The 18540-nt window shown below is 62.3% G+C and overlaps 1 protein-coding gene across 4 annotated transcripts in view; it reads right to left on the bottom strand.

Annotated features, from left to right (window-relative positions):
- Positions 1–18540, bottom strand: part of CSNK1G1 (casein kinase 1 gamma 1) — a 91139-nt gene that overhangs the window by 36973 nt on the left and 35626 nt on the right. For all 4 annotated transcript variants that reach the window (XM_064157152.1, XM_064157154.1, XM_064157155.1 and 1 more), the window contains 2 exons: positions 14822–14862; positions 11316–11385 (listed from right to left, as the gene is read on the bottom strand). In XM_064157152.1, the coding sequence (XP_064013222.1) occupies positions 11316–11385; positions 14822–14862 (111 nt within the window). The remainder of the gene's footprint in view (positions 1–11315; positions 11386–14821; positions 14863–18540) is intronic.

The following is an 18540-nucleotide window of genomic DNA, read 5'->3' as shown; positions in this document are numbered from 1 at the left end:
TCCAGGCCTCCAGCAGCCTCACACCAAAACAAGTTTCTCCTCCTGTTGAGCTGCAACCTCCTGGGCTGCAGTTTGTGTCCACTGCCCCTCCTGCTGTCACAGGACACCACTGAGCAGAGCCTGGCCCCTTTACCCGGCCCCCACCCCTCCCATACTTATAGACATGGATCAGGTCCCCTCTCAGCCTTCTTCTCCCAGATTTGCAGAGAACCCTCCTGAAATCATCCAACTGCCTGCATCCCTCTGGTGCTGCTGGGAAGCTTCCAGCTCCACCACCAAGCTTCCTCAGAAGATGGGAAACGATGACTTGTGGCAGTGAGCCAGTGCCCAGTGCCCTGTGCCCAGTGCCCAGTGCCCCTCATGGCTTTATTTCAGTATCCAGAGTGGAGCTCCCAGGCCTGCCTGGCTCTGCAGGGCTTCTCAGTGATGCTCCCTGGGTCCAAAAGGCATCAGGGTCTCAGAGGTCATCTACTCTCAACCCACTGCCATGGGCAGGGACACCTCCCACCAGCCCATCTTGCTCAAGGCACTCCTAGAATGAGTTGGCTCAGAAGGGACCTTGAAGATCATCCAGTTCCAAGCCTTGCCCAGGGCAGGGGGCTTGGAACTAGCTGATCTTCAAGGTCCCTTCCAATGCAAGCCAGGTGGCTTGCAGCCTCTCTGCTCTTCAGTATTCCACCAGCCCAGGCTGCTCAAGGCTTCCCCCAACCTGGCTTTGAGCACTCCGAGGCAGGAGGCAGCCACAGCCTCCCTGGGCAGCCTGTGCCAGGCTCTCACCACCCTCGCCCTGCAGAACTTCTTCCTCAGCTCCAGTCCAACCCTGCTCTGCCTCAGCTCCAAACCATTCCCCTTGGCCTGGCTCAGACACCCTCAGCAGAAGTCCCTCTGCAGCCTTCCTGCAGGATCCCTTCAGGCACTGGCAGCAGCTCTGAGGTGCCCCTGGAGCTGACCATCTCCAGCCTGTGCTCACAGCAAAGCTGCTGCAGCCCTTGGATCATCCCTGTGGCCCTCCTCAGTTTCTCTCCCTGCTTCTTGTGCCCAGCAGGGATCTCCTTTTACCTGCAGTGCTGTCTCAATGCCAGGGAAGGTTTCTCCTAGCTCTGGGATCAGGATTCTTCACCTTCCTGAAGCGCCTTGCAGCAGCTTAATCCTCCCTCACCCCTCCCTCCTAATCCCAGCTGTTTCCTTTCTGGTTTGCACCTCCCAGGACTCTGATCCCGAGGTGGGAATGGTGGTGGAATGCTGACTCTGCCCCACGGCCTTGGTGTGAAACTTTGCTGCTCTGCTTTTCTTCTGTGAGATGTAGAGACAAGGACAAGTGCAGGGTCCTGGCCCTGGGCAGCAGGACAGAGCAGGGAGTGCCCTGCTGGAGAGCAGCTCCACGGACAGGAGCTGGGAGCCCTGGGGGACAGGAGGGCCTCCAGGGGACAGCAGTGGGTCCTGGGGCCAAGAAGGTCGTTGGTGTCCTGGGGTGCAGTGAGTGTGGCCAGCAGCCAAGGGGGGTTCTCCCCTCCCTCTGCTCTGCCCTGGAGAGGCCACACCTGGAGGGCTGTGTCCAGTTCTGGGCTCCCCAGTTCAAGAGGGGCAGGGATAGAGCAGAGAGAGTCCAGGGGAGGCCACGAGGATGATGCAAGGGCTGCAACTGCATGTGCTGAGGACAGGCTGAGAGCCCTGGGGCTGGGTAGCCTGGAGAGGGATCTCATCGGTGCTCATGAATACCTGAGGGGTGAGTACGAAGAAGGGGCCAGGCTCAGCTCAGTGGTGTCCTGTGACAGCAGGAGGGGCAGTGGACACAAGCTGGAGCCCAGGAGGTTGCAGCTCAACAGGAGGAGGAACTTGTTTGGTGTGAGGCTGCTGGAGGCCTGGGGCAGGCCGCCCAGAGAGGCTGTGGAGTCTGTTTTGGAGACTTTCGAGCCTTACCTGGATGTGTTGCTGTGTGCCCTGCCCTGGGTGCCCCTGCCCTGGCAGAGGGGTTGGACTGGGTGATCCCTGGACGTCCCTTCCCCCCCCTGCCATCCTGTGCCTCTGCTTTCCATCTCTCTGGGAGGCAGCAGCAGTGCCCACCCCCATGGACGCAGCCTTCCGCACAGTGCCACAGGGCACCAACGCTGCCCCCCCGGGCTGGCAGAGGGATGGTGCCCGCCCAGCAGCCAGCTCCTGCCCCAGACCAACGCTCTGCTGTGGGGTGACCTGCTGACCTGAGCCCCAGCCACAGCAGTGCTCCCCTCGAGGTGGGCAGCACGAGTGGGGTGCTACAGCTGGCAGTGCCCTGCAGGCTGCTGTTGTGCCGCTCTGAGCCCGGCTCGGGTGGCCCCGGCAGGAGCTGCTGGTGGCAGGGTGGCTCCAGGGCTGGCACCTGCTGGCACCCACGCACCGCAGCTGCTGTGCCTCAGGGCACTGGGAAGGGCAGCGCCGTGCGAGGGGGGTGGAAAGAATCCCTTGGGAAAGGCCCTGAGCAGCCTGGGATCATGGAAGCCTGAAGATCATCTCGTTCCAAGAGCCTGCCTGCAGTCCTCCCTGCCTGCATCCCCCTGCCTGCATCCCCCTGCCTGCATCCCTCCCTGCCTGCATCCCCCTGCCTGCATCCCCCTGCCTGCATCCCCCTGCCTGCATCCCCCTGCCTGCATCCCCCTGCCTGCATCCCCCTGCCTGCATCCCTCCCTGCCTGCATCCCCCTGCCTGCATCCCCCTGCCTGCATCCCCCTGCCTGCAGTCCTCCCTGCCTGCATCCCCCTGCCTGCAGCCCTCCCTGCCTGCATCCCCCTGCCTGCAGTCCTCCCTGCCTGCATCCCCCTGCCTGCAGCCCTCACTGCCTGCATCCCCCTGCCTGCATCCCCCTGCCTGCATCCCCCTGCCTGCATCCCTCCCTGCCTGCATTCCCCTGCCTGCAGCCCTCCCTGCCTGCAGCCCTCCCTGCCTGAATCCCCCTGCCTGCAGCCCTCCCTGCCTGCATCCCCCTGCCTGCAGCCCTCCCTGCCTGCATCCCCCTGCCTGCAGCCCTCCCTGCCTGCAGCCCTCCCTGCCTGCATCCCCCTGCCTGCAGCCCTCCCTGCCTGCATCCCCCTGCCTGCATCCCCCTGCCTGCATCCCCCTGCCTGCATCCCTCCCTGCCTGCATCCCCCTGCCTGCATCCCCCTGCCTGCAGCCCTCCCTGCCTGCATCCCCCTGCCTGCAGCCCTCCCTGCCTGCATCCCCCTGCCTGCAGCCCTCCCTGCCTGCAGCCCTCCCTGCCTGCATCCCCCTGCCTGCATCCCCCTGCCTGCATCCCCCTGCCTGCAGCCCTCCCTGCCTGCATCCCCCTGCCTGCAGTCCTCCCTGCCTGCATCCCCCTGCCTGCATCCCCCTGCCTGCAGCCCTCCCTGCCTGCATCCCCCTGCCTGCAGCCCTCCCTGCCTGCATCCCCCTGCCTGCAGTCCTCCCTGCCTGCAGTCCTCCCTGCCTGCAGCCCTCCCTGCCTGCAGCCCTCCCTGCCTGCATCCCCCTGCCTGCAGTCCTCCCTGCCTGCATCCCCCTGCCTGCAGCCCCCTGCCTGCAGTCCTCCCTGCCTGCATCCCCCAGCCTGCAGCCCTCCCTGCCTGCATCCCCCTGCCTGCAGTCCTCCCTGCCTGCATCCCCCTGCCTGCAGCCCTTCCTGCCTGCAGCCCTCCCTGCCTGCATCCCCCTGCCTGCATCCCTCCCTGCCTGTACCCCCCTGCCTGTACCCCCCTGCCTGCATCCCTCCCTGCCTGTACGCCCCTGCCTGCAGTCCTCCCTGCCTGCATCCCCCTGCCTGCAGTCCTCCCTGCCTGCAGCCCCCTGCCTGCAGTCCTCACTGCCTGCAGCACTCCCTGCCTGCAGCACTCCCTGCCTGCATCCCCCTGCCTGCATCCCTCCCTGCCTGTACCCCCCTGCCTGCAGCCCTCCCTGCCTGTAGCTTTCCCTGCTTGCATCCCCCTGCCTGCAGCTTTCCCTGCTTGCATCCCCCTGCCTGCATCCCCCTGCCTGCAGCCCTCCCTGCCTGCAGCTTTCCCTGCCTGTAGCTTTCCCTGCTTCCCTCCCTGCCTGCAGCTTTCCCTGCCTGCATCCCCCTGCCTGCATCCCTCCCTGCCTGTACCCCCCTGCCTGCAGCCCTCCCTGCCTGCATCCCCCTGCCTGCATCCCCCTGCCTGCAGCCCTCCCTGCCTGCATCCCCCTGCCTGCAGTCCTCCCTGCCTGCATCCCCCTGCCTGCAGTCCTCCCTGCCTGCAGCACTCCCTGCCTGCAGCCCCCTGCCTGCATCCCCCTGCCTGCATCCCTCCCTGCCTGTACCCCCCTGCCTGCAGCCCTCCCTGCCTGTAGCTTTCCCTGCTTGCATTCCCCTGCCTGCAGCTTTCCCTCCTTGCATCCCCCTGCCTGCATCCCCCTGCCTGCAGCCCTCCCTGCCTGCAGCTTTCCCTGCCTGTAGCCCTCCCTGCTTGCATCCCCCTGCCTGCAGCTTTCCCTGCCTGCATCCCCCTGCCTGCATCCCTCCCTGCCTGCATCCTCTTGCCTGCATCCCCCTGCCTGCACCCCCCTGCCTGCAGCCCTCCCTGCCTGCACCCCCCTGCCTGCAGCCCGCCCTGCCTGTACCCCCCTGCCTGCATCCCCCTGCCTGCAGCCCTCCCTGCCTGCAGCCCCCCCTGCCTGCATCCCTCTGCCTGCATCCCTCCCTGCCTGTACCCCCCTGCCTGCAGCTTTCCCTGCCTGCATCCCCCTGCCTGCAGCCCTCCCTGCCTGCACCCCCCTGCCTGCATCCCCCTGCCTGTAGCTTTCCCTGCTTGCATCCCCCTTCCTGCAGCCCTCCCTGCCTGTACCTCCCTGCCTGCATCCCTCCCTGCCTGCATCCCCCTGCCTGCAGCCCTCCCTGCCTGTACCTCCCTGCCTGCAGCCCTCCCTGCCTGCATCCCCCTGCCTGCAGCCCGCCCTGCCCGCAGCGCCCTGCCCGCAGCGCCCTGCCCGCAGCGCCCTGCCCGCCCGCGGTGACTCAGCGGCTGCGTGGGCAGAGGCCAGCGGCAGGGCTCCGCTCGGCTCCGCAGGAGCTCAGCCTCCTCTGCCGCTTTCCACCAGGGCCCAGGGCAGGCTGCTGAGGTTTGCCAACCTCCCCTGCCCGCTGCGCTGTGCCCGGCGCCGGGTGCGGGGGGCCACGGCTGGCTGTGACTCACAGGTGGCACGGTGAGGGGGCACAGGCGTGGGGAAGCTGTGACTCAGCTGCCAGCTGAGACCAAAATAAACCAAACGCGATGAGTCCTGCGCACATGGGCAGGAGCTGGCACCGGGGGAGCACAGCAGGGCCGTGCTGGGGCTGGCACACGCAGGGAGGGAGCCACGCAGAGCACCTGGGCAGCAGGATGGGCCAACCTCACGAAGCCCAACGAGGCCAAGGGCAAGGTCCTGCTCCTGGGTCAGGGCAACCCCAATCACAAAAGCAGGCTGGGTGAGGAGTGGCAAAGAGCAGCCTGCAGGGGAAAGCCTTGGGGGTGTCAGTTGGTGCCAAATATCTTTATTAATGATCTGGAGCAGGGCACTGAGTCCAGCAGCAGTGAGTTTGCAGATGGCACCAAGCTAGGAGCAGTGTGGAGCTGTTGGAGGGCAGGAGAGCCCTGCAGAGGGACCTGGCCAGGCTGCATGGGTGGGCAGAGGCCAAGGGGATGAGACTGAACAAGGCCAAGGGCAGGTTCTGCACTTTGGCCACAACAACCCCAAGCAGTGCTACAGGCTGGAGCCAGAGTGGCTGAGAGCAGGCAGGCAGAGAGGGAGCTGGAGGGGCTGGGAGAGAGGAGCTGCAGAGGAGGCAGCAGTGCCCAGGTGGGCAGCAGAGCCAATGGCATCCTGGGCTGGCTCAGGAGCAGTGTGGGCAGCAGGACAAGGGAGGTTCTTGTGCCCCTGTGCTCAGCACTGCTCAGGCCACCCCTGCAGTGCTGTGTCCAGCTCTGGGCTCCTCCACTGCAGAGAGATGCTGAGGTGCTGGAAGGTGTTTGGAGAAGGGCAGCAAGGCTGCGGAGGGGCCTGGAGCACAGCCCTGTGAGGAGAGGCTGAGGGAGCTGGGGGGGTGCAGCCTGCAGCAGAGGAGGCTCAGGGCAGAGCTGATTGCTGCCTGCAGCTGCCTGCAGGGAGGCTGTAGCCAGGTGGGGTTGGGCTCTGCTGCCAGGCAGCCAGCACCAGAAGAAGGGGACACAGCCTGGAGCTGTGGCAGGGCAGGTCTGGGCTGGATGTGAGGAGGAAGTTGCTGGCAGAGAGAGTGATTGGCATTGGAATGGGCTGCCCAGGGAGGTGGTGGAGTGGCCGTGGCTGGAGGTGTTGAAGCCAAGCCTGGCTGGGGCACTTAGTGCCATAGTCTGGTTGGTTGGGCAGGGCTGGGTGCTAGGCTGGGCTGGATGACCTCTCCAGGTCCCTCCCAAGCTAAATGAGTGCTGTGCACAGGTCTGCAGCTCCTGGCCAGGTACAGGCAGGGATACATTGGGTGATTCTGTGCTCCACAATCTCCTTGAGCCGCCTCTTCCAGTGCCTGACCACTCCTGCAGCAAAGAAATTGATCCTAATACCCAACTTTGCCCTCCTCTGGTGCAGCTTGAAGCCCCTTCCTCTTGCCCTGGAGGGGCCAGCAGTGCCCTGGCAGGGTGGCACTGGTGGCTCACAGGCCCGAGGACACAATTAGCTTGCCCAAGGGTTGTTGGAGTTCCTCCAGCTCTCTTGGTCAGCAAACAGAGCATATGTCAGAGCACCTGGAGCCAAAAGGAGTTCTCATCCTGTCCTGAGCTACCCCACGGAGTGACCATCAGGTCCTGGACTCCAGTGCCTGCTGCCTGCTTCCCCTTCATCCTCCCACACACTCAGTGCTGCCTGTTTTAGGGCATGGGAGCCTGAACTGCACAGCGAGACAGGAGGAGGCAGCAGATGGTCACTGAGCAGCAGCCCCTGGGCCTCTGCCTCTGGGGGCTGGAGTACTGCGAGGAGGGAGTGTGAAAAGCCATGTCTGTAAGCAGGCAACTTGGAGGGGGAAGGAAGGACATGTGGACAGGACCTGCTGATGCCTCTGACTAGAGGGAGGCACTGGAACATCAGCGGCAGCAGCAGCAGCTGCAGGAGCAGCTGGGAGGTGTCTGCTGTTTGGTTCCCTCTGAGCTAGGACATCCTGCAAGCTGCTTGTGAGTCACAGACCAGCAGGGGCAGGATCACCCAGTCTATGGGCACCCAGGGCAGGGCACACAGCAACACATCCAGGTAAGGCTCGAAAGTCTCCAAAACAGACTCCACAGCCTCTCTGGGCAGCCTGCCCCAGGCCTCCAGCAGCCTCACACCAAACAAGTTCCTCCTCCTGTTGAGCTGCAACCTCCTGGGCTCCAGCTTGTGTCCACTGCCCCTCCTGCTGTCACAGGACACCACTGAGCTGAGCCTGGCCCCTTCTTCGTACTCACCCCTCAGGTATTCATGAGCACCGATGAGATCCCTCTCCAGGCTACCCAGCCCCAGGGCTCTCAGCCTGTCCTCAGCACATGCAGTTGCAGCCCTTGCATCATCCTCGTGGCCTCCCCTGGACTCTCTCTGCTCTATCCCTGCCCCTCTTGAACTGGGGAGCCCAGAACTGGACACAGCCCTCCAGGTGTGGCCTCTCCAGGGCAGAGCAGAGGGAGGGGAGAACCCCCCTTGGCTGCTGGCCACACTCACTGCACCCCAGGACACCAACGACCTTCTTGGCCCCAGGACCCACTGCTGTCCCCTGGAGGCCCTCCTGTCCCCCAGGGCTCCCAGCTCCTGTCCGTGGAGCAGCAGGAGATGCACTGTGTCCATGTGCCCCACGCAGTGCTGCAGAGCTGCCCTGAGGAGCACAAAGCAGCTCCACTGAGCCCCTCAGCAGCTCTGCCGCTGCCGCAGCGCGGGGAAGGGCTGCAGATGCAGCAGCCAGAAGAGATGCAGGCAGCCCACAGCTGATGCAGGCTGCCTGCAGCTCTGCATCCAAGGCCCACGGCAGGTGCAGAAGCTGCTGGTGGTGGGAGGCAGCAGAGGCAGCCTGGGAGCTTGTCAGGAAGCCTGAGACATCAGGGCTGATGTCACAGGCACCAGGCAGGGAGAGACACAACTGTGCTGCTCCTCTGAGCAGGAAACACAGAGCCAGGGAATGCTTCGGGCTGGAAGAGCCCTCCCAGACCTCCCAGCCCAGCAGCAGCCCAGCCCCACCACGGGCACCAAACCATGGTCACAAGTGCCATGGCCACACAGAGCTGGAACACCTCCAGCCATGGGCACTCCACCACCTCCCTGGGCAGCCTCTGCCAGGCCCTCACCACTCTGGCAACAAAGACATTTCTCCTCCTCTCCAACCCAACCCTCCCCTGCACAGCTCCAGGCCAGTTCCTCTCCTTCTCTCACCTGAGGCTGGGCAGCAGAGCCCAACCCCAGCTCACTGCAGCCTCCTCCCAGGGAGCTGCAGAGAGCAATGAGCTCTGCCCTCAGCCTCCTCTTCTCCACACCAACCCCCTCAGCCCCATCAGCTGCTCCTCCCCAGCCCTGCTCTCCAGACCCTGACCCAGCTTTGTGCCCTTCTCTGGCCCTGCTGCAGCCCTCAGTGTCCTTCTGGAGTGAGGGCCCAGAACTGAGCCCAGCACTCAAGCTGTGGCCCCAGCAGTGCCCAGCACAGGGCACAGTCCCTGCCCTGCTGCTGCTGCCCACACCACTGCTGGTCCTTGCCAGGCTGCTGCTGCCTTTCTTCAGGCACTGCACTGTGGAATTGTTCCACAACTGTGGGGCAAACTCCCCCCAGGTCTTTGTGCACCCCAAGGCAGAAGCAGGCCCCAGCAGTGCAGAGCTGATTGCAAAGCCCTGGAAGCCCTCCACAAAGGCAGCACTCAGGTGAACATCTGCCTCCTGCACACCACTGCCTGCAGCCTGTGAGACACAAAACCTTCAAGCTCCTGAGTCTGGAGGCTCTGTTTCTCCACCTGGAATGTTGCAGGCAAGTCACAGGATCATAGAATTGCTTGGGCTGGAAAAGAGCTCTGAGTCCATCCAGTCCAAGCACTAAAACCTTCCTCAGCCTTCAGCATCCTGGTCCTTGCAAACAGGCTGCCACAAAACACTTCCCTGCAGTCCAGGCCCAAATCCATGTGCACACATCCAGACACATGCTAAAAACAGAATCACTTTCTGCACACACAAGAAGTCCTCCATCAGCAGCATCCTGGGCAGCAGAGGCAGGGAGAGGATTCTGCCCCTCTGCTCTGCTCTGCTCTGCTCTGCTCTGCTCTGCTGAGACCCCTCTGCAGTGCTGGAGTCAGCTCTGGAGCCCTCAGCACAGCCCAGACAGGGACCTGTTGGAGCAGGGCCAGAGGAGGCCCCAGCAGTGCTGGGGACAGCAGCACTGGAGATGAGGTCTGAGCAGAGCCAAGGGGCTCAACCCCTCTCTGCTGCCCACACTGCTCTGGCTGCAGCCCAGCACTTGGCTGCCTGCTGGGCTGCAGGAGGGCATTGCTGGCTCCTGGGGAGCTGCTCAGCACCCAGCACCCCCAAGGCTCTTTCTTCAGGGCTGCTCTCACCCCACGGCACCCAGCCTGGACTTGTGCCTGGGCTTGGCCCAACCCAGCTGCAGGACCTTGCCCTCTGACTTGCTGAACCTCCTGCAGCTGGCACTGGCCACTTCTCCAGCCTGCCAAGAGCCTGAAGAGCAGAGAAGGCACAGGGTGAGCAGAGGAGCTCAGATTCAGAGACTTCCCCATGCAGAGGGTGCTCAGTGCTGGCACAGAAGGCAGCAGAAGGCCAAAGTCTGGAGTGGTTTGAGAAGCATGAACTGAAGGCAAGGAAGGCCAACAGCATCAGCTGGGAGCTCAAGGCCTCTCCTGGGAAGTCAGAGACTCTGATAGGACAAAACCAACAATAAAAGCCCAGAGCACAGCACCTTTGGCTCCTCCTGTGATTTGCCTTCTCTCTGCTGGAGAATCACAGAATCATAAAATCTACCAGGTTGGCAGAGAGCTCCAAGCTCACCCAGCCCAGCCTAGCACCCAGCCCTGCCCAACCAACCAGACCATGGCACTAAGTGCCCCAGCCAGGCTTGGCTTCAACACCTCCAGCCACAGCCACTCCACCACCTCCCTGGGCAGCCCATTCCAATGCCAATCACTCTCTCTGACAACAACTTCCTCCTCACATCCAGCCCAGACCTGCCCTGGCACAGCTTCAGCCTCTGTCCCCTTCTTCTGCTGCTGGCTGCCTGGGAGCAGAGCCCAACCCCAGCTGGCTACAGCCTCCCTGCAGGCAGCTGCAGGCAGCAATCAGCTCTGCCCTGAGCCTCCTCTGCTGCAGGCTGCACCCCCCCAGCTCCCTCAGCCTCTCCTCACAGGGCTGTGCTCCAGGCCCCTCCCCAGCCTTGCTGCCCTGCTCCAAACACCTTCCAGCACCTCAGCATCTCTCTGCAGTGGAGGAGCCCAGAGCTGGACACAGCACTGCAGGGGTGGCCTGAGCAGTGCTGAGCACAGGGGCACAAGAACCTCCCTTGTCCTGCTGCCCACACTGCTCCTGAGCCAGCCCAGGATGCCATTGGCTCTGCTGCCCACCTGGGCACTGCTGCCTCCTCTTCATCTGCTCTCTGCCACCACCCCCAGGGCCCTCTCTGCCTGCCTGCTCTCAGCCACTCTGGCTCCAGCCTGTAGCACTGCTTGGGGTTGTTGTGGCCAAAGTGCAGAACCCTGCCCTTGGCCTTGTTCAGTCTCATCCCCTTGGCCTCTGCCCACCCATCCAGCCTGGCCAGGTCCCTCTGCAGGGCTTTGCCACCCTCCAACAGCTCCACAGCTGCTCCTAGCTTAGTGCCACCTGCAAACTTACTGCTGCTGAACTCAATCCCCTGGTCCAGATCATCAATAAAGATACTGAACAGGACTGGGCCCAGCACTGACCCCTGGGGAGCACCACTGGTGCCAGCTGCCAGCTGGATGTGGAGGCTATGATCACAAAGAGGACACTGAGGCCCAGGGCTGGAGGACTCTGCCATGACTCAGGGAATCTCAGGCAAGGGTCAGGTTTTGGCTAGAAGCCCTCTGGAGTTTCACACAGCTCCCTGCATTCTCAGCCTTTCGTCTCCCTTTTCAGGTCTGTCCTTGCAGACAGAGAGCAGTCCTGCCACTGCCCCCTCCTGTGGCACCAACACCCCCACTGCTGTCCTGCCTCTTGGGCAGTCCTCACCAGCTCCACACTGTGATGATGCTCTTCTATCCAAACCTTTCCCAAAGCCAAAGCACTCAGCACAGGTGCTGCTCTCCCAGCAGGCCTGCAGGAGAGCTCTGTGACACTGGCGAAGGCAGAGGCTGTGCCTGGCTGAGGCTGCTTACCTGCACTGCCCAGCTGCTTGTAGAACCTGTACTCGAGGTGAAGCTGTGGTGCTCGGGATTTGATTGGCTCCTGCAAGACAGAAACCAAACCCACCTGGTTAGAACCAGCCTGGCACCTGAAATGTGCCCCAGCAGAGACCTGCCACCGCAGCCACCACTTCCAGACGCGAGCTAACAGCCTGGCTGGAAGTGTCACAAGACACTGCAGAGGGACATCACTGCATGGAGCCACTGCATGGAGCCACTGCATGGAGCCACTGCATGGAGCCACTGCATGGAGCCACTGCATGGCCTAGGCTGGAAGGGAGTCAGGACACCTCCACCTGCCCAGGGTGCTCAAGCCACTCCTAGAATGAGTTGGGTTGGAAGAGACCTTGAAGATCATCCAGTCCCAAGCTCCCTGGGACACTTGGAACTAGCTGATCCTTAAGGTCCCTTCAGGCTTGGAACCAGATGACCTTCAATCTTCCATCAGCCCAGGCTGCCCAAGGCCTCACCCAGCCTGGCCTGCAGCACCTCCACAGCCTCTGCCACTCTCTCCCCACCCTCACTCTCAACACTTTCTTCCTCCTCCTCTCCACTCTCAGTCTCCCCTCTCCAAGATCAAAGCCATTAGCCCTCAGCCTGGCACTGCCAGCCCTGGACAAAAGTCTCTCCCCAGCTCTCCTGGAGCCCTTTCAGCTGCTGCAAGGCTGCTCTGAGCTCTCCCTGCAGCCTTCTCTTCTCCAGGCTGAACACCCCCAGCTCCCTCAGCCTGTCCCCACAGCAGAGCTTCTCCAGCCCCTGATCACCTCCATGGCCTCCTCTGGCCCCTCTCCAGCAGCTCCAGGTCCCTCTTGTGCTGGGGCCCCAGAGCCACAGGCAGTGCTCAGGTGAGGGCTGAGCAGAGCAGAGGGGCAGAATCCCCTCCCTGTGCTGCTGCTCTCCCTGCTCTGGCTGCAGCCAGCACACAGCTGCCTCTGGGCTGGGAGCAGTGCTGGCTGCTGGCCACTTTGGCACCAACTGACACCCCCAAGGCCTTCCCTTCCAGGCTGCTCTCAGCCACTCCTCACCCAGCCACAGTTAAAGGTAAGGAGCACCAGAAGCAGTGAGAGCTTCCTGATGCCAGCACAAAGCTCAGTGACAGCAGTGGCATCCAGGCACTGCTCAGCCAAGCTCCTGGGCCTCCAGGAGTGCCCCAGCCCCGGGCAGAGGAGCAGCAAGGTTGCAGGAGCTGAAGTGCCAAGTTCAGACTGTGGCCTGTGGCTGCCCCCAGCAGCTTCGGTGGTCACTGGGCTGCGTATGAGCCCTGCTGAGTCGTGTCCCTGGGGGTGCAGCCAGAGCAGAGGCACAGGCCTGGGCAGCAGTGAGCTGCTGGCAGCACTGCAAGGGGCAGCCCCCTCCTAGCAGCTGCCAGTCAGACACCTCTGAGCACTCCAGACATGCTCTGTCTGCAGACATGAAAGCAGGCTGCAGAGCACCAGGACTTCTCTCAGCATCCAACCAGGCCTCTGCTATCCACAGAGGCTCTGCAGCCTTCTCCCAGGGTGAATCCAGGTGGAGAAGATGAAGAGCCTGGAGCACGAAGGGTGCACTTGGGTCAGGCAGCAGTGGGTACTCGCCCAGATGGCTTTCAGAGGGAAGCTAAAGCTGCCCTGAATTCCTGCTTGGATGCTGCTTATCACAGACCTGTTTGGGCTGGAAAAGCCCCCCAGACCATCCAGTCCAACCCAGCACCACCATGGCCACCAAAGGTGGCCCCAGGTGCCATGGCCACACGGTTCTGGAACACCTCCATGGAGGGATGGGGACTCCACCACCTCCCTGCCAATCCCTGAGCACTCCTGCAGCTCACTGCTGATGCTGAGCTCTGTGGGATCGACTGTGAAAGCCCAGGAGGAGCTTCACTGATTCAAGGTCAGGCTCAGCAAGGCACTGAGCAGCCTGCTCTAGTGGAGAGGATGCCCCTGCTGAGGGGATCATCTTTGGAGGTCCCTTCCAATCCAACCCACTCTTTGGTTTAGCAGAACAGGGGACAGAGTCTGCTCAGTGGGTTTGCTGCTGACACCAAGCTGGGAGGCTGGGCTGAGACAGCTGCAGGCTGTGCTGCCATCCAGCCAGACCTGCACAGAGAGCTGGGCACAGAGGAACCAGATGAGGTCCAACCAGGACAAATGCAGAGTCCTGAACCTGGGGAGGGAGAACAAACTGCACCAGGACAGGCTGGGAGGTGACTGCTGGAGAGCAGCCCTGTGGAGAGGGAGCTGGGGGTGCTGGGGGAGAGTATCCATGGCCCAAGAGGGCAATAGGGTCCTGGGGGGCATTAAGCAGAGTGTGTCCAGCAGACCAAGGGAGGTTCTGCTCCCCCTCTGCTCTGCCCTGCTGAGACCTCATCTTGAGCACTGCCTTCAGTTTTGGGCTCCCCAGTTGAAGAGGGACAGGAACTGCTGGGGAGGGTCCAGTGGAGAGCTATGAGGATGATGAGGGGACTGAGCAGTGCCTGGTGAGGAGAGGCTGAGGGCCCTGGGGCTGCTCAGTCTGGAGAAGAGAAGACTGAGAGGGGATTGAATCAACGTCTGTAACTCTCTGAGGGCTGGGGGTCAGGAGGGGGGGACAGGCACTGCTCACTGCTCCCTGGCACAGGACAAGCAGCAGTGGATGGAAGCTGCAGCACAGGAGGTTCCAGCTCAGCACAAGGGGAACTTCTTGCCTGGAAGGGTCCCAGAGCCTGGCACAGGCTGCCCAGAGAGGTTGTGGAATCTCTTTCTCTGGAGCCTTTCCAGGCCTGTCTGGATGTGTTCCTGTGTGCCCTGAGCTGGGTTGTGTGGTCCTGCTCTGGCAGGAGGGGTTGGACTGGATGAGCTCCTTGGGTCCTTTCCAAGCCCTGACATCTGTGACCCTGTGGTCACCTTGGCTGTGTCCACAGCTCCTCTGCTGCCATCCCACCCAAACCACCTCCCCCTCAGCAAGCCTCCAGCCCTCTTTCTTGGTGGAGATCCATCCCCAGGCCACCCTAAGCAGCACTGCAGGCAGGCTATTCATTTATTTCAGGAACCATCTCCTGACATTTGCTATCCCAGCCCCTCAGGATCTGTCAGCTCCTACACATCACAGGGGGAGAAAAAGCTGCAGAGAGGAGCTGTGTGCTGCTGGTCAGAGTTAATGCACCACATCCACCTTCATCTGCTGTGAGGTGCAGGGCTCCTGTGCTGCCAGACACATGTCAGCCTGGGTGAGCAGGAGGCTGCTGCTGAATCAAATCAGAGTGACAACCTCAAGGACAGATGCCAGGGTTTGTGGCTAAAGAGCAGGTGGGCAAGAAGCCTGAGGATCATCCTAGTTCCAAGCCTGAAGGCATCTTGAAGATCTTCTGGTTCCAAGGCCCCTGCCATGAGCTTGGAACCAGATGATCTTCAAGGTCCCTTCCCACCCAAGCCATTCTGTGACTGCATGGTTCTCCCAGAGCTGCTTTTGGTCCTTCTCTTCCCCAGCCAGCTAAGTGCAGAAGACTGGAAGCTGCTACTCACCAGTTTGATCGCTACATATTCGTTGGTGTAGAGATTCTTCCCTGTGAAGAGAAAACAGAAAGGTGTCTCTTTGAGTGGCACGTCCCAACAGCCGCAGCAGCAGACAGCACACAGAGGTGCTGCCACCCCTGGCCAGCAGCTGCCTCTGCTCACTTCCCTCCTGGAGGTTCTGCCTCTCACAAGCTGTAAGCCTGGGGTGCGGTGAGATGAGTGTGGCCAGCAGGGCAAGGGAGGTTCTCCTCCCGCTCTGGTGAGACCGCATCTGGAGTGCTGGGTCCAGTTCTGGGCTCCCCAGCTCAAGAGAGACAGGGACAGACTAGAGAGAGTCCAACAGTGGCCACGAGGATGATGGAGGAACTGGAATGTCTGTGTGACCAGGGAAGGCTGAGAGCCCTGGGGCTGGTTAAGTCTGGAGAAGAGAAGGCTGAGAGGGGATCTGATCAATATCTGAGGGGTGAGGTTCAGGAGGAAGGTGCCAGGCTCTGTGTGGTGGTGGCCAGGGACAGGGCAAGGGCAACTGGAAGCCAGCAGGTTCCACCTCTACAGGAGGAGAAACTTCTTTGGTGTGAGTTTGGAGCAGGCTACCCAGAGAGACTGTGGAGTCCTCTTCTCTGGAGCCTTTCAAGCCCCACCTGGATGTGTTGCTGTGTGCCCTGCCCTGGGCGCCCCTGCTCTGGCAGGGAGTTTGGCCTGGATGAGCTCTGGAGGTCCCCTGCACCCCTCAACATTCTGTGGCTCTGTCACTGTAAAGCTGCAGCCGGTGAGCAGGGCAGGCAGAGGTCCCTGCCACTCAGCAGCAGCTCACCAGGCTTGAGGGCAGCACTCAGGCTGGAGGGCAGCACTGCAGGAGCCATCCCAGGTCCTGCTGGCTACAGGCAGTGAGAGGATTGGTGACTGCTGCACACCAAACCAGTGCACCTCTGACTGCAGACAGCTCCAGCAGCTTCATGGTGCTGCACAGCTAAGAGCTGCAATCCACCCCTGGAAACCACCACTCAGCACAGACCCAACACCCGCTGCGTGCCAGCAGCACCAATGCCAGCAGCACCAGGGCAGCCTTGAGCCACAGAGCCAGGGAATGGTTTGGCTGGAAGAGCCCTCCCAGACCTCCCAGCCCAGCAGCAGCCCAGCACCACCATGGGCACCAAACCATGGCCACAAGTGCCATGGCCACACAGAGCTGGAACGCCTCCAGCCATGGGCACTCCACCACCTCCCTGGGCAGCCTCTGCCAGGCCCTCACCACTCTGGCAACAAAGACATTTCTCCTCCTCTCCAACCCAACCCTCCCCTGCCACAGCTCCAGGCCAGTTCCTCTCCTCCTCTCACCTGAGGCTGGGCAGCAGAGCCCAACCCCAGCTCACTGCAGCCTCCTCCCAGGGAGCTGCAGAGAGCAATGAGCTCTGCCCTCAGCCTCCTCTTCCCCACACCAACCCCCCCAGCCCCCTCAGCTGCTCCTCCCCAGCCCTGCTCTCCAGACCCTGCCCCAGCTTTGTGCCCTTCTCTGGCCCTGCTGCAGCCCTCAGTGTCCTTCTGGGAGTGAGGGCCCAGAACTGAGCCCAGCACTCAAGCTGTGGCCCCAGCAGTGCCCAGCACAGGGCACAGTCCCTGCCCTGCTCCTGCTGCCCACACCACTGCTGCCCCAGGCCAGGCTGCTGCTGCCTTTCTTGCCCACCTGGGCACTGCTGGCTCATCTCCAGCTGCTGCCACCCAGCACCCCCAGGTCCTTTCCTGCTGGGCAGTTTGCAGCCACTCTGCCCCCAGCCTGGAGCCCTCATGGGGCTGCTGTGAGCTGAGCACAGGGCCCGGGAAGGGGAATTGGTCCACGCTAAGACCCTTCAGCGGCTGTGTGCCCTGTGCTGGCACAAGCAGCACTGAGAGCACAGAGCCCACCCCAGGGCTCCCCACACCCAGTGGGGCTGCTGGGACAAGAGCCCTGCAGGAGCCCAGGCTGAGAACCAGCAGGGAAGCTGCGAGGCGGCGGCTGGGGCACTGCACCGCGGCCTGCCACAGCTGGCACACCTCTGCCTGGCTGTGTGTCTGTCCGTGTGTCTCTGTGTGTCTGTCTATCCATCTCTCTGTCTGTGTCTGTCTGTCTATCTGTCTCTGTGTGTCTGTCTATCCGTCTGTGTGTGTGTGTGTATCCGTCTCTGTGTGTCTGTCTGTCTATCCGTCTGTGTGTGTGTGTATCCGTCTCTGTGTCTGTCTGTCTGTGTGTCTGTGCTCCAGCTGCAGGGCAGCTGTTGCTGCAGGCAGGCTGCTGGTGGCTGCAGCCAGCCCTTGGCCTCGCCGGCGCCGTGTGGCAGCTGCAAGCTGCCCATGTCAGGGAGCATCTCCCTGTGGCTCCTGATGCTGCCAGCCTGGACTCCACTCAGTGTCCTGCAGTGCCTCTGCCAGCTCCCTGACAGCCTCTCCACGCTGCTCGTGTCCAAGTGTCAGGATGGCTTCTTCCTCCTTCTCCCCAGCAGAGCTGGCATCAAGATGGCAGAGCCGGGCAGAGGTGCTGCCAGCAGGACCTGCTGGGAGCAGAAGGTGCCCCTGCCCCGAACAGGGCAGCAGACCTGTACCCCAGCTGGCACCCAAAGAGCTCTCAGGTTCTGGAGCAGCACTGAAGTTCAGGTGTCACTTTTGGGCAGTTCCACTGCCAGTGAAGAACTCCACAGCCTGAGGAGCCCTGCACTGAGTGCCTGCACTCAGCTGGGCCCCGGCTGGAGCAGGTTTGTGAGGCCCTGGCAGCAGGACGTGGTGAGTACAGGGAGTGCTGCACACCAGCAGGGGCCCAGAGTCCTCCCTCTCCTGCACTGCTCCCACAGGCCCCAGCCAAGAGCCACAAGTACAAACCTCTTGAGAGCAACACAAACAGCAACAGCTGGACCCTTCCAGCCAGCTCGGTGCTGATGGACATCACACTGCAGGCAGAGGCTCCTGGGCTGCAGCCAGGAGACTGTGCCCAGCAGGCACCACAGAGGCTCTTCTCCCCCTCTGCTCTGCCCTAGGGAGACCATGCCTGGAGGGCTGGACCCAGCTCTGGGCTCCCCAGCTCATGAGAGGCTGGACCCAGCTCTGGGCTCCCCAGCTCATGAGAGGCTGGACCCAGTTCTGGGCTCCCCAGTTCCAGAGGCAGGGAACTGCTGCAGAGAGTCTGGGGGAGGCTGCAAAGCTGCTGAGGGCCTGGAGCAGCTCTGTGAGGAGCACAGGCTGAGAGCCCTGGGGCTGAGAGCCTGCAGGAGAGCAGCCCCAGAGGGGAGCTGAGCAGTGCTCAGCAAGAGCTAAAGGAGCTGTGGGGGGCAAGAGGATGGGGCTGGGCTCCTGTCAGTGGTGCCCAGTGATAGCACAAGGAGCAGTGGGCACAAACTGGAAGCCAGGAGGCTCCATCTGAACAGGAGGAGAAACTGCTTTGGTGTGAGGGTGCTGGAGGCCTGGAGCAGCCTGCCCAGAGAGGCTGTGGAGTCTCCTCTGGAGAGCTTCCAAACCCTCCTGGACACTGTGACCTGGGCAAGCTGCTGGGGTGCCCTGCTTCAGCAGGAGTTGGACTGGATGAGCTCCAGAGAACTTCCAACCCCGCCATGGTGAGACTTTTGGACACATACAAGAAGAACCCACAGAGTAAGTTGGTGAGTTGCTAGAAGGTGGTTTGGAGGCTGAGCTGGTGGCATCTGTTCCGCAGTGAGCCAGCAGCCCTGGCACTGGGTTTAGGAGGACAGATCCCAGGTTTCCTG

This window comes from Pogoniulus pusillus, chromosome 17, assembly GCF_015220805.1.
Source record: "Pogoniulus pusillus isolate bPogPus1 chromosome 17, bPogPus1.pri, whole genome shotgun sequence".
NCBI lineage: Eukaryota > Metazoa > Chordata > Aves > Piciformes > Lybiidae > Pogoniulus > Pogoniulus pusillus.
Note: the sequence above shows the minus strand (reverse complement) of the source record. Positions and strands in the feature narration are given on the sequence as shown.